The 22,310-nt window shown below is 35.8% G+C and overlaps 1 protein-coding gene across 3 annotated transcripts in view; it reads right to left on the bottom strand.

The window, feature by feature from the left end:
- CFAP97 (cilia and flagella associated protein 97) overlaps nucleotides 1-22,310 on the bottom strand; it is a 52,028-nt gene that overhangs the window by 5,026 nt on the left and 24,692 nt on the right. For all 3 annotated transcript variants that reach the window (XM_077144256.1, XM_077144255.1, XM_077144257.1), the window contains exon 3: nucleotides 11,997-12,265. In XM_077144256.1, the coding sequence (XP_077000371.1) occupies nucleotides 11,997-12,265 (269 nt within the window). The remainder of the gene's footprint in view (nucleotides 1-11,996; nucleotides 12,266-22,310) is intronic.

Below are 22,310 nucleotides of genomic sequence, written 5' to 3'. Positions count from 1 at the left end.
GAGCTGAAGGAGTACATCACCACTAGACCTGCCTTAAAAGCAACGGCAAAGGAAGTTCTTCAGACTGAAACAAGAGGACACTAATGGTTCAAAGCAATGTAAAAAAAAAATAGAGACCTGCAGTAAAGATAACCATTTGAGTAATTATAAATGCCAGTAGGGTATTCTTTGGTATGTAACTCCATTTCTTAGCTCCTACAGATGCTGAAATGCAAATGCAAAAAAAAGTCATGATAAATCTGTGTATCTGAACCTACAATGTACAAAGATATAAGTAGTAAGATACAGGTAGTACAAAAAAAAATGTTGGGGAAACAAAAGGGTATAGGAAAAGTTTATGTGCATGATACTGAAATTAAGTTAGTATCAAACCAAATATAATGCTATATATTTGAGATGTTAAATGTTCATACTATGATAACCACAAGGAAAACAGATGAAAAATATATTCAGGTAGAAATGAGAAGATACTTGATATGATTCAACACAAGAAAGCAAATAAATATAAAAGTAGGCTTTAAGGGAAGTGAGGGATAAAAAAGGTATAAGACTTTAAAAGGTTAAACAATGTCAGAAGACCTGCATTATAAGTATTGACAATAAACACAAATGAATTAAGCTCTCCAGTCAAAGGCAGAGACTGGCAAATGGATAACAAAGCATGATCCAACTATATGCTGTCTGCAAAAGACTCACCATAAAGTCAAAGATATAACTAGTTTTGTGGTTAAAGGATGGAAAAAAATATACCATGCAAGTAGTTAACCAAAAATGAGCTGGGGTGGCTATTGCTTAAATAGACGTTGAGTAAAAAAAGAAGTTTTGAGGGTCAAAAATGGTCATCACTATTGTTCTAGTCTGCCAAAGCTGCCAGAATGCAACACACCAGAGACTGGCTTTCAATAAAAGGAGATTTATTTAGTTAAAAACTTATAGTTCTTCAGATAAAGGCAGCTAACTTTCATCTGAAGTTCTCTCTTACATGGGAAGGCACAGGGCGATCTCTGCTGGCCTTCTTTCCAGGCTTCTGGCTTCCAACAACTTTCCGCAGGGTGATTCCTTTCTGCATCTCCAAAGTCTGGGATGAGCTGCAAGTGTTGAGATGAGGTATGCTGAGCTACTGGAGCTGTACTGCACTGAGCTCTCTCTTTTAAACTTTCCATAATAAAATTAAACATCACTCATTGTGGAAGGCACTCCTCCTAGAGACTGCAAACTATAGCTGAGTTTCATAGGCTATTGATTCAAATCCACAGCAACAGAACCAGGAACCATCACCTGGCCAAGTTGATGCCTGAAACTACCACACATACATTAAGGCGAACAATTTAACAGGAAGAGGTAACAATTATAAATATACATACACTTAACAGCATAGCCACAAAATACATGAAGCAGATACATAGCTACATACCACTCTCAATAATGGACAGAATGTTTAGTCAAAAGATCAGTAAGAAGTATCGAACATAAATGATAAGGCTGAATCAACTAGATCTAAAGGACATATGCTGAATACTGCACCCAACGAAAACAGAACACACATTCTTCTGGAGTGTATATGGATCATTCTCCAAGATAGGTCATACATTCATGTACAAATCTCAGTACATTCAAAAATACTGAAATCATAGAATGTATATTCTCCAATGAAAATAGAATGAAGCCAGAATATAATATTCGAAGTGAAAGGGAAACTTTGAAAATAAGTGGAACTTTAATAGCATACTCTTAAACAACCAATGGGTTAAAAAGGAAACCAGAAGTGAAATTAGGAAATACCTTGAGGAAAATGAAAATAAACCAAAACGTAAGAGATGCAGTGAAGGTAGTGCTGAGAGGGAAATTTATAACTAGCTCTAAATGCTCACATAAAAAGGAAGATTTCAAATCAGAGACCTAATCTTAATATTGGAAGAACTAGAAAAAGAGCAAATGAAGCCAAGCAGAATGAAAGAACAGAGATAAACGAAAAGAGAGCGAGCGAGAGAGAAAATCAACAAAACCAAAGGTTAGCTCTTTGAAAATGTCAACAAATTTTAGTTAGATTGAAAAATTAAAAAAAAAAGATATCTAACCCCCTTATTAAACTCTCAGATATTAAAAATAAACCCTTCAGTTAGATTGAAAAATAAAAAAAGAGAGCAGATACAAATAATGAAAATCAGAAATGGAAAGGGAGACATTATTGATTCTGCTGAAATATAAAGGACTATAAGTGGATACTATGAACAACCTGTATGCCAATAAATTAGATAACCTAGATGAAATGGACAAATTCTTAAAAACACACCATCTACCATCTTCTTGATTCACGAAGAAACAGAGTATCTCAACAAACCAATTATTAACAGAGATTGAATTAGTAATCAAAACCTCCCAAGAAAGAAAGGCCCAGGAGCAGATGGTTTCACAGGGGAGTTCTACCAATCATTCTAAGAAGAATTAACTTCAATTCTGCTCAAATTCTTCCAAAAAATTGAAGAGGAGTGAACACTCCCTAACTCATTCTAGAGGCCAACATCACCCTCATACCAAAGCCATATAAAGATATCTACAGACCTATTTCTTAGGAATATGATGCAAAATTCCTCAACAAAATATTAGTAAACTGAATCCATCAGCATATTAAAAGAGTTACACACCATGACCAAGTAGGATTTATCCCTGGTATGCAAGGTTGGCTCAACATAAGAAAATCAATTAATGTATTATACCACACATTAACAAAAACAGGAAAAAAAACCATAATCATCTCAACACAGAAAAGGCACTTGACAAAATACAGCACACTTTCATGATAAAAATACTTGGAACACTAACAACAGAAGTAAACTTCCTCAATATGATATAGGGCATATATGAAAAGCCCACAGCTAACATCCTACTTAATGCTGAAAGGCTGAAAACTTTCCCTTTATGATCAGGAACAAGATGAGGACATACACTGTCACCACCATTATTCAATACTGTACTGGAAGTTCTTGCCAGAGCAATTATACAAGAAAAAGAAGTAATAGGCATCCAAATTGGTTATGAAGAAGTAAAACTTTCCCTATTTGCAGGTGACATGATCCTTGTGATAATTAGGTTTATGTGTCAAGTTGGCTAGAAATGGTGCCCAGTTGTCTGACCAAGCCAGCACTGGCCTGTTACTGTGAGGATATTCTGTGGATTTAAATAATCAGTAAGCTGATTCCATTAATGACTGACTACATTCACAATTAAGGAGTACCTTCAGCAATGACAAACATTTAATCCAATCAGCTGAAGGGGGTTTAAAAGGATAAGTGATGACTTCAGCAGCCAGAAGAGTGAATTTTCATTTCTACTTCAGCCAGCCAGCCACTCTTACGGAATTCACTGAAAACCTTCACTGGAGTTGACAGCTTGCAGTCTGCTCTTTGGAATTTGGACTTGTGCATCCCCACCGTTGCATGAGACACTTTTATACAATTTTTAGTAAAACTGACAGATAACTCCTTATCTGTCTATTGGTTCTATTTCCCTAGAGAATCCTAATACGGTCCAACATAGAGAAAATCTTGAAAAAATCCACTACCAAGCTTCCTGAGCTAAAAAATGAATTTAGAAAAGGGGCAAAGTTCAAGATCAATACCCTAAAATCAGGAGCATACACAAGCAATGAACAACTGAAATAAGAAATTAAGAAAAAAAATTCCATTCACAATTGCAACTAAAAGAATAAAATATCTAAGAATAAATCTAACCAAGGATGTAAAGGATTCATACACAGAAAACTGTAAAACATTACTAAATGATATCAAAAGAGACCTAAGTAAATGGAAGGATAGTCCATATGCATGGTCTGGAAGACTAAGTATCATTAAGATGTCAATCCTATTCAAAGCAATTGATAAATTCAATACAATCCCAATCAAAAGTTTAAAAACCTTCTTTGCAGAAATGGTAAAAGCAATTATCAAATTTGTTGGGAAGGGTAAATAAAGGGCCTCTAAAATCTAAAGCTATTCTCAAGAAAGAATAATGTTGGAGGACTCACACTTCCTGATCCTAAAACTTATTACAAAGTCACTGTAATAAAAAATACATGGTATTGGCACAAGGAGAGACATAAAGATCAATTGAGGTGGGCCACAGTGGCTCAGCAGGCAGAGTTCTCACCTGCCATGCTGGAGACCTGGGTTCGATTCCCTGTGCCTGCCCATGCAAAAAGGTCAATTGAATAGAATGGAGAGCTCAGAATCAACACTCAAACTGATGGTCAATTGAGTTTTTTTTTCTTAATCAGGCAATCAGATCTTTACTCAAGAAAAACCAGATTTAGACTAAATTACCATTTCCATAAATAGAATCACTGAGTGAAACATTAACATCAAAACAAAATGCATGATTAATGAAGAAGTTGAACATTCTATTGTTAACTAAAGGTTTTCTTCTCCTGCAAGGTTGTTATTTCACTGTATAAAAATAGCACTAGCGAGACTTCCGGAGAAGATGGCGGCTTAGTAAGACGCGCGGGTCTTAGTTCCTCCTCCAGAAAAGCAACTAAAGAAACAGAAACAATACGAAACAGCTCCCGGAGCCACGACAGAGACCCAAAATACAGCGTACCCCATTCTGGAATGGCTGAACGGGCAGGGAGAATCCGCTGCGCTGAGATACCCGAGGGGCGCGTGTTTTCCCGGCCAGGGCGGCTGGCGACTGGGGTCCCCTCCACGCACGTGGCTCCCCGGTCTGACTGGGAACGTTGGATAGCAGGGCCCTCCCGCCACGCTTGGCGTCTCGGGCCAGCTGGGCAATTTGGACTGGCACTCTCCCAAGCCGCGGAGGCTGGCAACCCCCTCTCGACGTGCGGTTTCCCGGGCCGACTGCGAGATTTGGATTGGCAAGTTAAAGGAGCCACAGCATCTTTTACTGGTGGGCCCCGCAGACAGACGAGCGCCACGAGCGCCACCTACTGGGCAGGAAAAGAAAAACAGAGCCCAGAGATTTCACAGAAAAACCTTTCAACCAGCCGGGTCCCACACCCAGGGAAATCTGATCAAATGCCCAGACACCAGCAGAAAATAATGGATGACGCTCGGAAAATTGAAGATATGGCCCAGTCAAAGGAACAAACCAATAGTTCAAATGAGATACAGGAGCTGAGACAACTAATGCTGAATATACGAACAGAAATGGAAAAACTCTTCAAAAACCAAATCAATAAATTGAGGGAGGACATGAAGAAGACATGGGCTGAACAAAAAGAAGAAATAGAAAATCTGAAAAAACAAATCACAGAACTTATGGGAGTGAAGGACAAAGAAGAAAAAATGGAAAAAACAATGGATACCCACAATGGTAGATCTAAAGAGACAGAAGCTACAATTAGTGAACTGGAGGATGGAACATCTGAATTCCAAAAAGAAACAGAAACTATAGGGAAAAGAATGGAAAAACTTGAGCAGGGGATCAGGGAACTGAATGACAATATGAAGCGCACAAATATACGTGTTGTGGGTGTCCCAGAAGGAGAAGAGAAGGGAAAAGGAGGAGAAAAACTAATGGAAGAAATTATCACTGAAAATTTCCCAACTCTTATGAAAGACCTAAATTTGCAGATCCAAGATGTGCAGCGCACCCCAAAGAGAATAGACCCAAACAGGCATTCTCCAAGACACTTACTAGTTAGAATGTCAGAGGTCAAAGAGAAAGAGAGGATCTTGAAAGCAGCAAGAGAAAAACAATCTGTCACATACAAGGGAAACCCAATAAAACTATGTGTAGATTTCTCAGCAGAAACCACGGAAACTAGAAGACAGTGGGATGATATATTTAAATTACTAAAAGAGAAAAACTGCCAACCAAGACTTCTATATCCAGCAAAATTATCCTTCAAAAATGAAGGAGAAATTAAAACATTTATAGACAAAAAGTCACTGAGAGAATTTGTGACCAAGAGACCAGCTCTACAAGAAATACTAAAGGGAGCACTAGAGTCAGATACGAAAAGACAGAAGAGAGAGGTATGGAGTAAAGTGTAGAAAGAAGGAAAATCAGATATGATATATATAATACAAAAGCCAAAATGGTAGAGGAAAATATTATCCAAACACTAATAACACTAAAAGTTAATGGACTGAATTTCCCAATCAAAAGACATAGAATGGCAGGATTACGACCCAGCAATACCACTGCTAGGTATCTAATCAAAGGACTTAAGGGCAAAGACACAGACGGACATTTGCACACCAGTGTTTATAGCAGCATTATCTACAATTGCAAAGAGATGGAAACAGCCAAAATGTCCATCAACAGACGAGTGGCTAAACAAACTGTGGCGTATACCTACGATGGAATATTATGCAGCTTTAAGACAGACTAAACTTATGAAGCATGTAATTACATGGATGGACCTAGAGAACATTATGCTGAGTGAGTCTAGCCAAAAACTAAAGGACAAATACTGTATGGTCCCACTGATGTGAACCGACATTCGAGAATCAGCTTGGAATATATCATTGGTAACAGAGACCAGCAGGAGTTAGAAACAGGGTAAGATAATGGGTAATTGGAGCTGAAGGGATACAGACTGTGCAATAGGACTAGATACAAAAACTCAAAAATGGACAGCACAATAATACCTAAGTGTAATGTAACTATGTTGGAACACTGAATGAAGCTGCACCTGAAATATAGTTTTTTGTTTGTTTGTTTGTTTGTATCTTTTGTTTTTTCTTTTTCCTTTTTTTATATATATATTTTTTATTAGTATTATTATTTTAATTCTCTTCTCTATATTAACATTTATATCTTTTTCTGTTTTGCTAGTTCTTTTCCTAAATCGATGCAAATGTACTAAGAAATGATGATCATACGTCTATGTGATGATACTAAGAATACTGAGTGCATGTGTATAATGGAATGATTTCTAAATGTTGTGTTAATTTCTTTTCTTTTTTTTGATTAATAAAAAAAAAATTAAAAAAAAAATAGCACTAGCAAATGTGGCATAGTACTATTCCTGACCTGACATTGTACAGCTAACAAAAACTTATCTCTACTCCCTTTTATTTCCAGTGAAAATACGAAAGAATTTTGACCCAAATCCAGGGATTGGTATAAGCAAGTTACAATATCATGTAAGGCTTAAGATAACAATGTTATCTGTGAATTACTTAATTTTTACAATATTTTTTTTTTTTGCATGTGGAGAACAGAGACATGGATGTTTGGAGATGCTTGGAACCCAGCAGATGTCACTATGAGATGTTAAGTAAGCCCAAACCTGGAGAGGCAGATACCAGCCATGTGATTACCCAGCTGACAAAGGTGTTCCTAACCCATGGGCCTTCCTTGAATTAATGTAACCTCTTGTTGGTTTTGATTTGCATTTCCTTGATGACTCATGATGTTGAGCATCTTTTCATGTGCTTTCTGGCCATCTGTATCTCTTCTTTGTAGAGATATCTGTTCAAGTCTTTTGTCCATTTTTAAATTGGGTTGTTTGCCTTTTTGTTGTTAAATGGAAAGATTTCCTTATACATAGTGAATCCACAACCCTCCACACTCCTGCAAACATGGCGCTGCACATGCTCGGAACATGCGGACGACCCACTGCTGCCTGTGCCTGGCCTTGGTGAGACATGGTATGTAAAGTTTTCAGAACAATATCTGGAATGTAGTAAGGCTTATTAAACAAATATCAATACTATCATTAACAGTGCTACACATTATTTTCTAATTGTTTGATCTATCATATAATCTTTTCAGCTAAGTTATAAATTATGTGACAGGTAGAACAGTATTTCATATTTATATTTTTCTTACATTCCTTCAATGCCTTATATAGCTCACTGTAAACATTAAATAAATATGTTTAATGAACTGAAAAATGGAAAAAATGGTTATATTCTAATGTATGTTTTATGAAATCAGATTCTAATAAAGAATCCAAAAGAGTCTGCCCAAATATTTCTTTTAAATCCAGGAAGTATTCTATTTGGATTAAATTTTGCCTATCTTTTAACAGGAAGGTTAAAATAAAAGAAAGAAAAAATAATGTGTTAATGATTTCTGCAGCTGCTAGCAGAGGAACTCTCCTTTATCTAAAGCATCTAAAGAGATGAAGCAAAGACCCTGTGAGGACATTAAAAGACACGGTCATACTCGGGGAAAATCAGGAGGACTATTCTTCATATTTCTCCATATCTAGAGCCTTCCTTAGTTACCATTACCTCTTTTATGGAAGAAGACAATAGATTATAACCAGAGAAAAACCAGACTGAATAAACTATAAATTTTAAGACCTGAGAACAAGGTACTGACCTAATTAGTGGATTATTACTCATATTAGGTATAAGATTTCATATAAATTCATTTTCTTGATAATACATCATTCTCCATTTAATAATTTTCATATTCTAAGGGTTCTAAAATACTCGTCTAGATCAGCAAAGGAGGAAGAGAGGATTTTATTTTTTAATGTTTTTAAGATCTTGTCTGAATTTTCTGAGTTACACATGCATTTATTCCTATTTTTTAAATGTTTCAGTACAGAAACCCAAGTAGGAAGATTATAATCTACTTTATTCTCTATTTATATTTCTCTGTATTTAAAAATGTCTAATGAATATTATATACATATATAAAAATCTTAGAAAGTAAAAATCGAAAAAAAAATTAGTAAGTTAACTCCTTCATTTGAGTTCTAGGCTCTAATCCTGATACATTCCTGCAGGAATCTTAATTCTTCCCTAAACCTCCTTCAAATTACACCCTATCTACTCTACTTTCTTCCAACCTCCTCCCCTCTCCCCCACTTTCTTTCTCAGTTGTATTTAAATGATTGGAAATAATCCTCTTAGAGGGTAAATGACGTGAAACTATAAACTATGCTTATGCCCTTTCAGAAAAACTGGATACATATTATGCTCACAGGAAGATCATGTCGAAATTCACGAATTTTTGCACGATTTTTCTGTAAACTTACAAAGTCTCTAATTAAAACAACTAAAAGAAAAAAATTAGTACCCTTTTAAGAAATAATAAAGTTCTAATATAATTGAGTCAATTGATGAAGCAAAATAAGTTTCTGTTGAACAAAATAATTTTTGCTTTATTAGACCCTTGATTTTTTGTTTGTGTGCAGTGTCTAATGGGAGACAAAGGTAGTACTTGCCTACTGAACTACATAATGAGGAACACAAACTTCACCAGAAAGAAAGATAAGCAGTATGCTTTCAAATCTTGAGCACAGGACTCTCAATGTTACATAATATCTCTCCCCTCTTACCCTCTCTTTATAACACTACTTTTTTTCTACTGAGTTATCTCAGTGTAAACAGTCTCTAAATCGCTAACCAGATGATGTAAGATGGTGAGCAAAGTATTATATACTAACTAGATTTTTCCACATATGCATAATATATGTATTTTGTGGTATTGAGATTATAGAAAGTTTAGAGTGTCAAACATGCATTTGCGTATTTTTAAACAAATTTATGGCAATTAAAATATTTGGAGACAAGGGTATCACATTTCAATTTGTAAAGATCTTTTTAACTCTACTGTGTCATTAAGGTGCTTTGTATAATGCTAAACCATAACTGGAGAAACTAAGCTTAATAAATATTAAATAGATAAAAAAAAAAAAGATGATGTAAGAATTCTGGAAGACAATTGCTATAATCATCATGCCTGTTAGTCATCCAAATCTGTTTTTGGCACTCCAACTGGAGTAAATGAAGGAAAAGAAATCATAAAAATTATAAAGAAGTGGAAACTACTTTGTGAGATACATTTGAATGTACTTGTGTAGATATTTGTTTAGAAATAACACAAATGTCTGTGTGTGTGTGTACATGCATGTGTTTAAATATAAACAGCCTAGCAAATAGATTAAAAATTTTATCAGCTTATACGGAAGAACTATTGGAATCAATATGGTTCTAAATAAGAGCTTGGTGGTTAATGGCTATAAAATTCAAATAAACCAGAACCAGTTAGAAAATGTACTTTAAAATTTTCATGCAGGGCGGGCCACAGTGGCTCAGCAGGCAGAGTTCTTGCCTGCCATGCTGGATACCTGGGTTCGACTCCCAGTGCCTGCCCATGCAAAAAAAAAAATTTTTCACGCCTAACAGCACTGCAATATAGTTTTGAAGAAAACGACACAGAAAATTGCTATGGTGGAAAGAATGTAACAAGGCTTGAACAAATGGAAAGACATACCATATTTCTGGCCAGGAGGATAAGATTTTAAGGATGTCAACCATTTCTTAATTAAAATGTAAATTTAACACAATCCCAAAGAAAATTTAGAGTATTAATTTTTAAAACAGGAAAAATAACCAAAATCATCAAGAAAAATAATAAGAATAGCCAACGAAAGTTTTAAAAAGGTATAGAGTGAGCTTTAATTTTCATTTAGAGACCTCAGAATTAAACATAAATGTGGAAGACTAGCTTTCTATTTTCCTACTTAGCTTTAAATTACTTCTTTCATTACTGTATGAATTAGTTTTTTATTCTAGAACTGCACTGTCCAAGGCCACTAGGTAAATGTGACTACAGAGCATTTTTAATGTGGCTCATCTAAATTAAGATACGCTTTAAGTATGAAATACACACCAGAGTTTGAAGGCTTAGTACCAAAAAATAATGTAAAATAACTCATCATTACTTTTTTATAACAGCTATATGCTGAAAAAAAATGTTAGATATATTGTTAAATAAAATTTATTAAAATTAATTTCACCTGTTTCTTTTGATCTTTTTAACACAGCTACTACAAAGTAAAATTATACACATGGCTTACTTACATCATGTTTCTATTGTTCTAGGGTACACTGAATTAAGATCCTACAATCAAATGGTGAAAATATCACATATAAAAATTACTAAGTATACAAAGTAAAAAGAATAATTAAAATAAATGAAATACACAACTGATTTGGGAGATTATAAAAGCTGTAAGCAGAAGATGGTGATAGTTTTCTTCATATTCAAATATAGAATAGATGCTTGACATAAATGGTTTCAACTTTTCAATAGTAAACATAAACAGTTGAGATATTTAGAAATTTCAGATGTTCATAAAATATGAGTGTATCTTGAATATTGCTAGAAGATATGCAGAAAGCTATCATATAGCTCACTGCCCCTCATTTCAACTCGCTTTATCTATTCCTTCCCACATGCAGTAGGGTCATCCTCCTCAAGAGTTTAAGACTTTGCTGTTTTTTGTAAATATATACAAGTTTAGGGGAGTACTTGATCAAATAGGACTATACTGGTGATAAAACTGAGTGAGGGTTAATTTAGCAGACTTTTAGTAATTTTAATAGCTTTTTACATTCTTTTAGCTCTGAATTTAAGTGCTCATTTAGGGTTTAATTTAAGACTAAAGATTCTATAGACAGACTATCTGATTTTTAAAATTCTGGCTCAACCACTTACCAGCTCTAGGTCCTTGGGCTAATTATTTAACCACAGGCCTCACTTTTTTCATCTGTGACATGTACTTAAAATTGTTCCTACCTGAAAGAATTGTTGTGAGAATTCAATAAGCTAATATATGGAAGACACTTAGAACAATGCCTGGCTTTTAGGAAGAATCAATCAATAAATGATATATAATCCATTTTAGTTTTTAAGGATACAATAAAGTGCAATAGATTTAGCTAGTGATTGAATACTCCACAGAAGATATTCTATATCTGAGTACTGGTCAGCAACTACTGTAGTGATTTAACTGATCTGGTCAAATAAATAGAGCTTTCAATCTTTTCTTTTAATGCTCCCTTAAAATACAGTTCACTGAATAAAAAACATATTTTTGTTTTTTTCTTGCTATGAACCTCCTGGTTTATAGCTCTTTTACATACCACAGATACCTTGTACATAATAAAATGCCTGCTTTTATGTATTTAAGTTTTAAAAACTGGCTACTGTGGTTTCTTGAAGTTGGAGTTACAAGTCAGTGCAAATGAAATTTTTTTGACGACTAAAACATTTCAGTTACTTACCAAGTTTTCTCTTTCAATCCTTTGTTGTTCTCTCTGTCTGTTGAGAGCACTATGATACAACTTAGAAGGATGGCCAATCGATCTTCTGGGAATTGTACCTCTGCTTCCTGGTTTTTCAGCCTGTCTGGATAGTTCTTTCAAAAGCCTCTGATTTTCCCGATCAATCTGTCTCACCTCTTCTCTTGTGAAAGAGTAGTTTTTCCTAGGTATTACTGAAGGGTGATCCAAGTGTTGTTTTTGTGGTCCCTTTTTATCTAATTGCAGAAAAGCTACAGAAGTGAACAAAAAAGGGAAATGGCTAAACAAAGTAGATCAGCAATATAATGGTACAAGCTTCAAATCTTAAAAATGGAAGCCATATTAATTTATAAAAAGGTGCCTATGCCAAAAAAAGTGAGGTAAATTTGAAAAAATTGGGTAAATTTGAAGATCTGTAGTTTAGTTAACAGCATGGTGCCAGTGTCAGTTTGTTGGGATTTTTTTTTTCCTTCAATTTGTTGGTATCGATCATTGTAAGATGTTATCATGGAGTGAAGCTGGGGGAAGGGTTCCCAGGAACTCTCTATACTCTTTCTGCAATTTTTATGTGAGCCTAAAATTATTACAAAATAGTAAGTTCTTTATGAAACAAAAAAGGTGCCTATGAAAATAATGTTAAAGATATCCAGATTCCAATTGTATAGAAAAACAATTTGAGATAGCTTAGAGTTTATGCTCACTGGGCTCTTTGGGCATAAAAGCCCAATGAGCAAATGTAAAACAGTAAAAGAAATGCATGACACTGATTCTTATGCAGGTATAATTTATGGAAAAACTGGCAGCTGAATTTTCTATTTTATATTTCCCTAGAGCAGTTTAACAGTTGGAGATGTGTGGAACCTCTGGTGTCAGCGCACTAGCACTATACTTAATTCAGGCAGTTTTATTAGTTGGAGTATGTATTTCAGAAAATGAATCACCTCCTAGCAACAAATGAAACAATGACAAGCCTATGGTAAAACAAAAAACAAAAACAAAAAAATACCTAGAATATTCTGAAACTATCAACTTAACCTGAAAAAATTTCTACAAAAGATTTATGGATCCTAATATTGTCATTAAAAAAATATTAAGCTTGCTTTTTTTCATATTATGCATGCACTAAAAATGAATATATTAAATCAGAGTTAATAGACTGGCAAATCCGTTTTTTTTTAACATTTAAAAAAGTAACCATCATAAACTTTTATTTAAGTAGCTTTGTTTATATTAATTAATTTTTACTAATTTAGCATTTTAGGCTGTTAAATGCTCTTTCACCCATTTTATCATTTGTTCTTTACGTACTCATAATGTTGTAAGAGGAAGAGGCATTTTTAACCCCTCTTTTAAAATGAGAGTGGTGCAAAAAAGTTAAATCATTTCGGCAAGATCACAAAAACAGTTCATTCAACCTCTTTATGTTTAAAAAGAAGAGTATCAAAGATTATAGAAACTTAGAAAAAAAGATTAATATGGTTTCCAATAGGAAAGACAAGGAAATAAATAGTTGTTAATTTGTGAACACCATATCAAGATAATGACAAAACCTGAATAAGAAAGGCATGTAGAAAGATTTAGAGGCTCTGTGCATATTAAATTATCTTGCTTCCAAGAAACATCCATTTTGAAGAACTTAGTAAGGTTTCTAGATTAATTTTAACTGTATATGAAAGCCTTTTAAATTCTAAAGGAAATTAAAATAAGCCAAATGTAGTTAAACAGAGAAATTTTAGGTTGTATATATGTTATGGAAAAAGTATATATGGTGTGTGCCATATATATATATATACATGGTAAAATTAATATTATATATATATAAATTCATTATATTCAATATATATAAATTCATTAGGGCAGGCCACGGTGGCTCAGTAGGCAGAGTTCTTGCCTGCCATGCAAAAACAATTTTAATGGCACCCTTATTACAAAGAAAACCTCAAATTTATTCTTCCAATTGAGAAGACATAAAAAATAAACTTTCAAGAATACAGATGAAATAGAAGTCTGCCTATCTGGTTATAACTGGGTTACTAAATTCACATATTAATTTAGAAATATAGTTTCCTTAATTTTCTTTATTGAAACAATTTTGCTCAAATTCTTTACAGGCTCATCCTCACTAGAGGTACTCCTTGACATATCCAACATCATTTACCAGCTATATTAGCTTTACTTTCATTTAAGCTACTTGTGATAGACATTTTAAAAATTTATGTTATGCTATTATGACTTTTATCTCAAACCATGTTGTCCTCATTTGTTAGTATTAGTTCTTTAAAAAATTCATTACGGCAGGTCACGGTGGCTCAGGAGGCTGAGTTCTCGCCCGCAATGCAAAAACAAAAAACTTTAGACATATTCATGATCTATATAAAAAACCAGTGATATTTGCTTTATAATTTTTAAAAGATTAAAAAATTCAACATGAACAATTGTGAGATTAGGAATAATAATTAAATGTATTAAATTTATTTGCCTTCCTTATTAATAACTTGCCAGATGAGAAATTCAGTGACATTCCTCCTGTCCTCTCCTTTGTATCCAGACAGGTTTGACTGCTTTAACCAATACAGTATAGCAGAAGTGATGGTATGTGACTTTCAAGGCTATATAATAAAAGGAGATGAGATTCCCCTGACTGCTTGCTGGAATACTGCTTGAGACAGGAACCATGAGCCATCACACACATGACCACCCTGAGGCTGCCATGCTAGGAGGAAATGAAACCACATCAAAAGGCCATGTGTAGGCACTTTGATCCTTGTCTTTGAGTCATTCCAGTTTGCTGCTTTATTGCACTAAGTTTTATGGTGATTTAACACAGCAATAACTAATGCAAAAATTGATACAAGGAATTGAGATGCTACTGTAACAAAAACCCTAAAATATGATATACCAGCTTTGAGTTTGTGATGAGGAGAGCTGGGATGGTCTAAATATAGTTGATGAAGGTTGAGAGGACAGGGAGGAATTATACATAAGGGGCTGAAAGGTGACCCTTAACATATAAGTGGCAGAAAGTGTAGCAATACCATTGCCTGTAGTGACAAGAAAAGTGGAAAAATATACCAAATGCACTGGTAGACTGGCTGAGGAGAGCTCCAAGCAGAATGTTCAAAGTGCCAATAGGTTTATTTTAGCTTCAAAAATAAATAGGATGAGAGAGATGGGCTAACAAAGAGCAGCTGGTCAATTATCAAGCAAAATTTAGAGAGCCTAAAGGACCAGAATTCATGGGATTCAAAAATAAAACTACTTCTCATCTCCAACTTCTCCCAGTAGAGGATTCTCAAGTACTCAAGGAGCTGTAACTAAGAAACCACACCTGAAGAAGTCTTAGCTGCACCTGGATTTGATTTAAATCCTGGATCTTGATGTTGGGCTATCTTTGGAATAGGGGAATGTATTTTTTGCATGTGGGAGGAATGAAGTGGCTAGATGGTGTCCATAAATTCTCTGACACTCTTCCTATTAAAATATGGGGTCTATACTCTCCCCCTTACATCTAGGAGGGCGTATGATGGTTTTGACCAATAGAATACCACAGTAATGCTGCTATATGATGTCTGAGACTAGATCACAAAAGGTGATGAGGTTTGTGCCTGTTTGAAACTATAGTCTACTGTTCTAGTTTGCTAGCTGCCGGAATGCAATATACCAAAACTGGAATGGGTTTTAAAAAGGGGAATTTAATAAGTTGCTAGTTTATAGTTCTAAGGCTGTAAAAATGTTCAAATTAAAGCAAGGATATAAAAATGTCCAATCTAAGGCATCCAGGGAAAGACACCTTGGTTCCAGAAGACCAATGAAGTTCAGGGTTTCTCTCTCAACAGGAAAGGCACATGGTGAAGTCTCCTAGCTTTCGTTCCAGGCTTTCTGTTTCATGAAGCTCCCTCAGGAACATATTACTTCTTCATCTCCAAAGGTCTCTGGCAACGTGGGCTCTCTACTTTGTGGCTCTTTCATTTCATCATTTTCATGCTTCCTCCAAAATGTTTCCTCTTTTAAAGGATTCCAGTAAACTAATAAAGACTCACCTAGAATGGGTAGAGTAACATCACTGTGGAGATAACCTAAACTTAGATAACCTAAATTTCCTACACACACTACTGAATAGGGTTTAAAAGAAAACAGCTGACTCCATGAAATGGATTAAAATTAAAACATGGCTTTTCTAGGGTAAATAAATTCTTTCAAAACAGCACATGTACCCCAGAAAAGCCATGTTCTTTAACCCCAACTCAATATTGTTGAAGGGCAGGGTATGGTTTGGGATGCAGGGCTCGGGTGCATAGGGTGCGGGGTGAGAGGTGTGGTGCACATGGGAGTGGCAAGTTTTAGGAATGTGTCGTGTCTTGCTTCCACATCCATGCCTCCCTGTTTATGCACTCCTAATGGCTCCAGGCCTTTGTTTGAAAAGGTGCAGAGTAGGCTCAGTACCCTAGTTGGATGGTGAGCCAGAAAAGCTCAATCACTGGCTTCCGGGCCCCTCAGGGGAGCTCCGGGCTGCAGAGCTGAGGGGCTGATACCCCAAGCTAGGTGTGAGGTAGACACTTTTCTGGGTGTGGCCTCTTGTCCCCGGTAGAGTTCTGATGGAGCCCATTCACCTGATTCTCTGTGTCTCAATTCCTCAATTTCTTCATCCATGACTTCCCTATGTAGCATAGAAGACCCTCTCAGGTCACTTGCACCCTGGAACTGCTGCCCCAGTTTTCTTTTGCATGGGTACCAGGAACCGAACCTGGGTCTCCAGCATGGCAGGTGGGAATTCTGCCACTGAGCCACTGTCGAATTACCCCCATTTGTTTTTTCTTGTCACTTCTTTAGCTGTTCCTTGGAGCAGGAGTCAGTCTATTCTATTCTGCTATATTCATGGAAGTCCTGGGGTGGGATCTTTTTGATTAAGTTGTTTCTATGGAGATATGACTCACATAACTGTGGGTTGTACTTTTTTGATTAGGTGGTTTCCATGGAGATATGTCTCCACTCATTCAAGGTGGGGTTGTTTACTGGAGTCCTTTAAGAGGGAACCATTTTGGAAACAGCTTCAGTGCTGACACAGAGAGAGACATGTGGCGATGCAGAAGGAAAACGCTCTTAGGAAAGTAATTTTGAAATGAGAAGCCAGGAGAGAAAGCTAGCTTCCAGCTGACAGAGAAACCCTGAATGTCATTGGCTCTTTCTTAAGTCAAGGTAGCCTTCTCTGGATGCCATAGTTTGAACATTTTTCAGGCCTTAGAACTGTAAATGTGTAATGTAATAAATTCCCTTTTTAAAAGCTGTTTCATTTCTGGAATACTGCATTCTGGTACCTTCAACAAACCAAAACAAAGTTTCTGTCTTATTTCTTGGAATACCTGTGCATGGAACCTTGCATTACCAAGCTATCCAACTACCCTGAGGCTACATGTGTGTGAAGAAGCCAAATAACAAGGTCAGCAGTCTAGTCTTCAAGTCATCCCAAGCCAAGTCACTTGACATGTGAGTAAGCAAGCACTGAGATGTTTTCAGTCCCATCCTTGGTCTTTGAGTCTTTCCATCTGCAAAGTGTTATGATAATTTATTATGGAGCAATAGTAAGTGATAGAGAAATCTACATTTTGTGGGATATATGATTTTTATGTATTCATCACTTTTTAACTTTTTATTTTGAAATACTTTCAATTTTACAGAACAGTTACAAAAATAATACAAACCCCATCCATATAGAGGACTCCAACTTACCCTACCCCTCCAGATACTCAGTTTCACCAACTTTTACATTTTGCCACATTTGCCATATCATTATTCTATTTATCTTCCACCTATCCACCTACTTAAATATCTATATATTTAATCCATTTTCTGAAGTTAAATGTAGGCAGTATAATCAAGCTCCCTGAACATTTTAATACTGTCATGCACATTTCCTAAGAACAAGGATATTCACTTATGTAACCACCTTAAGTATACTTATTAAGTTCAAGAAATTTAACAATGATATAAAGCTTACAGTCAATATTCCAATTTTTAAATATGTCCTAGTAATGTCCCTTTGAGTCTTTTCTCCTCCCTTGCTAGATCCCACCCAGGATTATGTATTGCATGTAACTGTCATTGTCTTTTCAGTTGCTTGCTTTTTTTTTTTTAAAGTGTGAGAACATATATACAATATAAACTTTCCCATCTCAACCACTCACAAACATACCATCTGATGGGATTACTCACATTCACAATATTGCAGTACCTTTCCTATCTTCCATTACTAAAGTTTCCCCCATCTTGCCAAACAGAAACCCTACACCTACTATGTATTAATTTCTCATTTCCCCTGCTTCCTGCCCCTGGCAACCTAATTTCTGTCTCTATGCACTTGAATATATTTTCTTTGTAGTTACCATGGGACTTAAGTTTAACATCCCAAATCTATAATAATCTCATCTGCTTTGATACCAATTTAATGTCAGTACTATTATACAAATTATGTTTGTATACCCCTTCATCATTATGCAGTTCTTACCAGAAATTACATGTTGATATACATGAAGAGTCCAAAATTTATCATTAAATTTTATGCATTTGCCTTTTAGATCCTATAGGAAGTAAAAGGTGGAGTTATAAACAACAACAAAAAAATAGTACTGATATTTATATTTTCCATTGTTGTTAACCTCACCAGAGATCTTTACTTCTTCATGTGGCTTCAATCTATTGTCTTTGTCCTTTCCTTTCAATCTGAAGAACTCTGTTAACAATCTCTTATAGGGCTGGTCTAGTGGTGACAAACCCTCTCAATTTATATTTATCTGGGAATGTCTCAATCTCTCCCTCTTTTGTGAAAGACAGTTTTGCTGGATGCAGAATTCTTAAGATGCAATGTTTTTTTCCTTTCAGCATTTTAAGTATGTCATCCTACTGCCTTCTTGATTCCATAGTTTCCTATCAGAGACCGGCACTTAATTTCATTAAGGCTCCCTTGTATGTGACAAGTTGTTTTTCTCTTGTGGCTTTCAGAATTTTATCTTTAGGGTTCAAAAGTTTGATTATAATTTGCCATGGTGTCGGTCTCTCTGGGTTGATCCTGTTTGGAGTCTGTTGAGCACCTTGGATGTGTATACTGACATTCTTTGTTAAATCTGCAAAGTTTTCAACCATTACTTCTTTAAATATTCTCTGTCTCTCTTTCTTTTGGTAATCCTACAATGTGCATATATTGGTATACCTCATGTCCCACACGTTCCTCTGGCTGTTAACTTTTTCATCCTTTCTTCTCTTTGCTCCATAGACTAAATGATTTCAATTGTTATCTTCAAGTTATCTTGAGTCTTTCTTCTGCTACCTTCTATTGTTTACTGAACCTCTCTAGAGAATTTTTAATTTCCATTACCGTGGTCTTCAGCTGTTTGGTTCCTGTTCATTAATGCTATCTCTCTATTGATATTCTTTTTGTGTTCATCTATTGCTTTCCTAATTTCTTTTAGTTCCCTGTCCATGTTTTCCTTTAGCTCTTTGAGACTATTTAGGACAATTAAAAAAAAAAAAGTCTTTGTCTGGTATGTCCCAGTCTGGTTCTCATCACTGATGGTTTCTAATACTTTACTCTTTTCCTTTGTCTGGGCCATCATATCCCATTTCTTTACATGTTTTGCAACCTTTTGTTGAAACCTCGACATTTTGGTATTGTAAGGCATTATTGCTAGATTTAAACTCCAACTAATTTTTTTTTTCTGTACTAGAGAAGTTATGGGTTTACAGATCAATCCTGTATAAAATACAAAATTCTCATGTACCAACTCCCACCACTACCAACTTGCAATGGTGTCTAACATGTTACAATTGATGATAGCAATTTTTTTTTTTTTGCATGGGCAGGCACTGGGAATCTAACCTGGGTCTCCAGCATGGCAGGTGAGAATTCTGCCTGCTGAGCCATATGTGTGTAGTTTCATTTTTAAATAATGAAATTGTTTTAATTTAAATACAGTAACAGGCAAGAATTCTCAATACTGAGTCACTGTTGCACAGCCCAATAGCACATTTTTATAACTGCAATATTAGTTAAAGTCCATGGTTTAACTTAGGGTTCACCGTTTGTGTAGTGTAGTCGCATGGATTTAAAAAAATTTTTTATTGTTACCACATATACAGTCTGTTATTTACCCTCTTAATTCAGCTATGTCTTGACAGAGCATTCCTTGAACGAACAAAAACAGGAAAAATAAAAACATCTAGCTCAATCTTTGCGGATTGACCTATGTAAACATTCTTCCCTTCAGAGTTTATTCATAAAACGAGTTTAGATGATACCTCGAGGTCATAGTGTAGGGGACTCTCTGATCCATTCTGCACATGTAGCTCTAGGAATTCTCCCATTTGCACTAATACAAACGTCTGCTTTTTCCTAGGAAATGGTTTCCTCATGGTCCCAGGTACTACACAATTCGTCCTACAGACAAAAATCCAATCTCTTGCCTCAGGCAATATGACTTGGCTGTTCTCTCATATTGTTCTGAGGGAGAGCTCTGTGAACTGTCTTCTACATGCAGGCCAAGTTCTGGGACAGCAAGTCCCTCAAGCTACTAGACAAACTGGGCCTGACATACATACTTCCAGTTCCTCTGCTCCCTCTAGAATGCGAACCAAGGATTCTCACTGGGAGCTTTGGCTGGCTCCATGCCAAGCTTGTGAGGGGTGAGAAAGGAACCAGATCGGGTACCATGGAATCCTAACGTTTTAGAGTAACTTTTCTCTTGATTCAACCCTTGCCTTGTTATTGCAGTCTTTTAACTGTTTTCTAGAGCTTTAGAAAGGTATTTCTGTCAGTTCTTACTGGTTGTTCAAAGCTTATGTGGGGGCATGGAGCTCTGAAGCATCTCACTCCAGCACCCTAATCAGAGCAGGTCCTATGTAGCAGAGTTACATTAAGGTGTCAACTAGGCCACATGATAGTGCCCTGTTATTCTGTTGCTGTGGACTTAAATCATCAGCATATGAAATTCATCTATGGCTGATGACATCTGCAATAGGCTGAGGTATGCCTTCTGCAATGAGTGATGTTTAAAAAAAGGAATCAGAAGAGAGCTCAGCAGTTCAGTGCTCAGAGCCAACACAGACCCAGATGTTTGGAGATAGAGAAAGGAACTGCCCAAGGGAAGGCTGTTTGAATCCTGAAGCCAGCAGATGTCATTGTGTGCCTTCCCAGGTTACAGAGACACCCAGATGAAAAATAGCTGCCTTCCCCCACATTAAACTGTACATTTGTAACTAAATAAATCCCCTTTATAAAAGCCAGTCCAATAAGGGCAAAGACACATTTGCACACCAATGTTTATACCAGCATTTTTTACAACTGCAAAGAGATGGAAACAGACAAAATGTCCAACAGATGAGTGGCTAACCAAACTGTGGTATATACATATGATGGAATATTATGCAGCTGTAAGACAGAATAAAGTTATGAAGTATGTAACAAAATGGATGGACCTTAAGGACATTATGCTGAGTTAGATTAGCCAAAAACAAAAGGATAAATACCGTATGGTCTCACTGATATGAACTGACATTAGTCAATAACTTGGAATATTTCGTTGGTAACAGAGACCATCAGGAGACAGAAATAGGATGAGATATTGGGTAATAGGAGCTAAAGGGATACAGATTGTGCAACAGGACTGAATGTAAAAGCTTGGAAATGGACAGCACAATACTACCTAACTGTAATACAATTATGTTAAAACACTGAATGAAGCTGCATGTGAGAATGATGGAGGAGGGCTGGGGGCATAAATGAAATCAGAAAGAAAGACAAATGTTAAAGATTGAGACGGCATAATCTTGGAATGCCCAGAGTGTATAATAATAGAGACTAAATGTACAAATTTTTCCTTCCTTTTTTTTTTTTGCATGGGCAGGCACTGGGAATTGAACCCAGGTCTCCAGCATGGCAGGCAAGAACTATACTTGCTGAGCCACTGTGGCCCACCCTAAATGTACAAATTTTTAAAATGTTTATGCATGAGGAAGAATAAAGGAATGTCATTACCGCAGGGTGCTGAAAATAGATAGTAATTAATATTTTAAAATCTCACCTTATGTGTGAGACTAAAGCAAAAATGTTTATTTGGTACAAAGTTTATATTTTGACTAGTGCATTTCCTAATATAACTGATGTAGACAGCTTGACTGAATACCATAAGTACTTGGAATCTCAAGTAGGACATGAAATTTTGTTGGTTTGTCCAGAGTGATGCACTGATGAATCCCAGAGTGATTCAATCAGTGACTGGAAAAGTATCTGCAAAGTCCCTTTTGGGG

This window comes from Tamandua tetradactyla, chromosome 26, assembly GCF_023851605.1.
Source record: "Tamandua tetradactyla isolate mTamTet1 chromosome 26, mTamTet1.pri, whole genome shotgun sequence".
Classification (NCBI taxonomy): domain Eukaryota; kingdom Metazoa; phylum Chordata; class Mammalia; order Pilosa; family Myrmecophagidae; genus Tamandua; species Tamandua tetradactyla.
The sequence above is the reverse complement of the archived record's forward strand: the minus strand, read 5'-3'. Positions and strand labels throughout refer to the sequence as shown.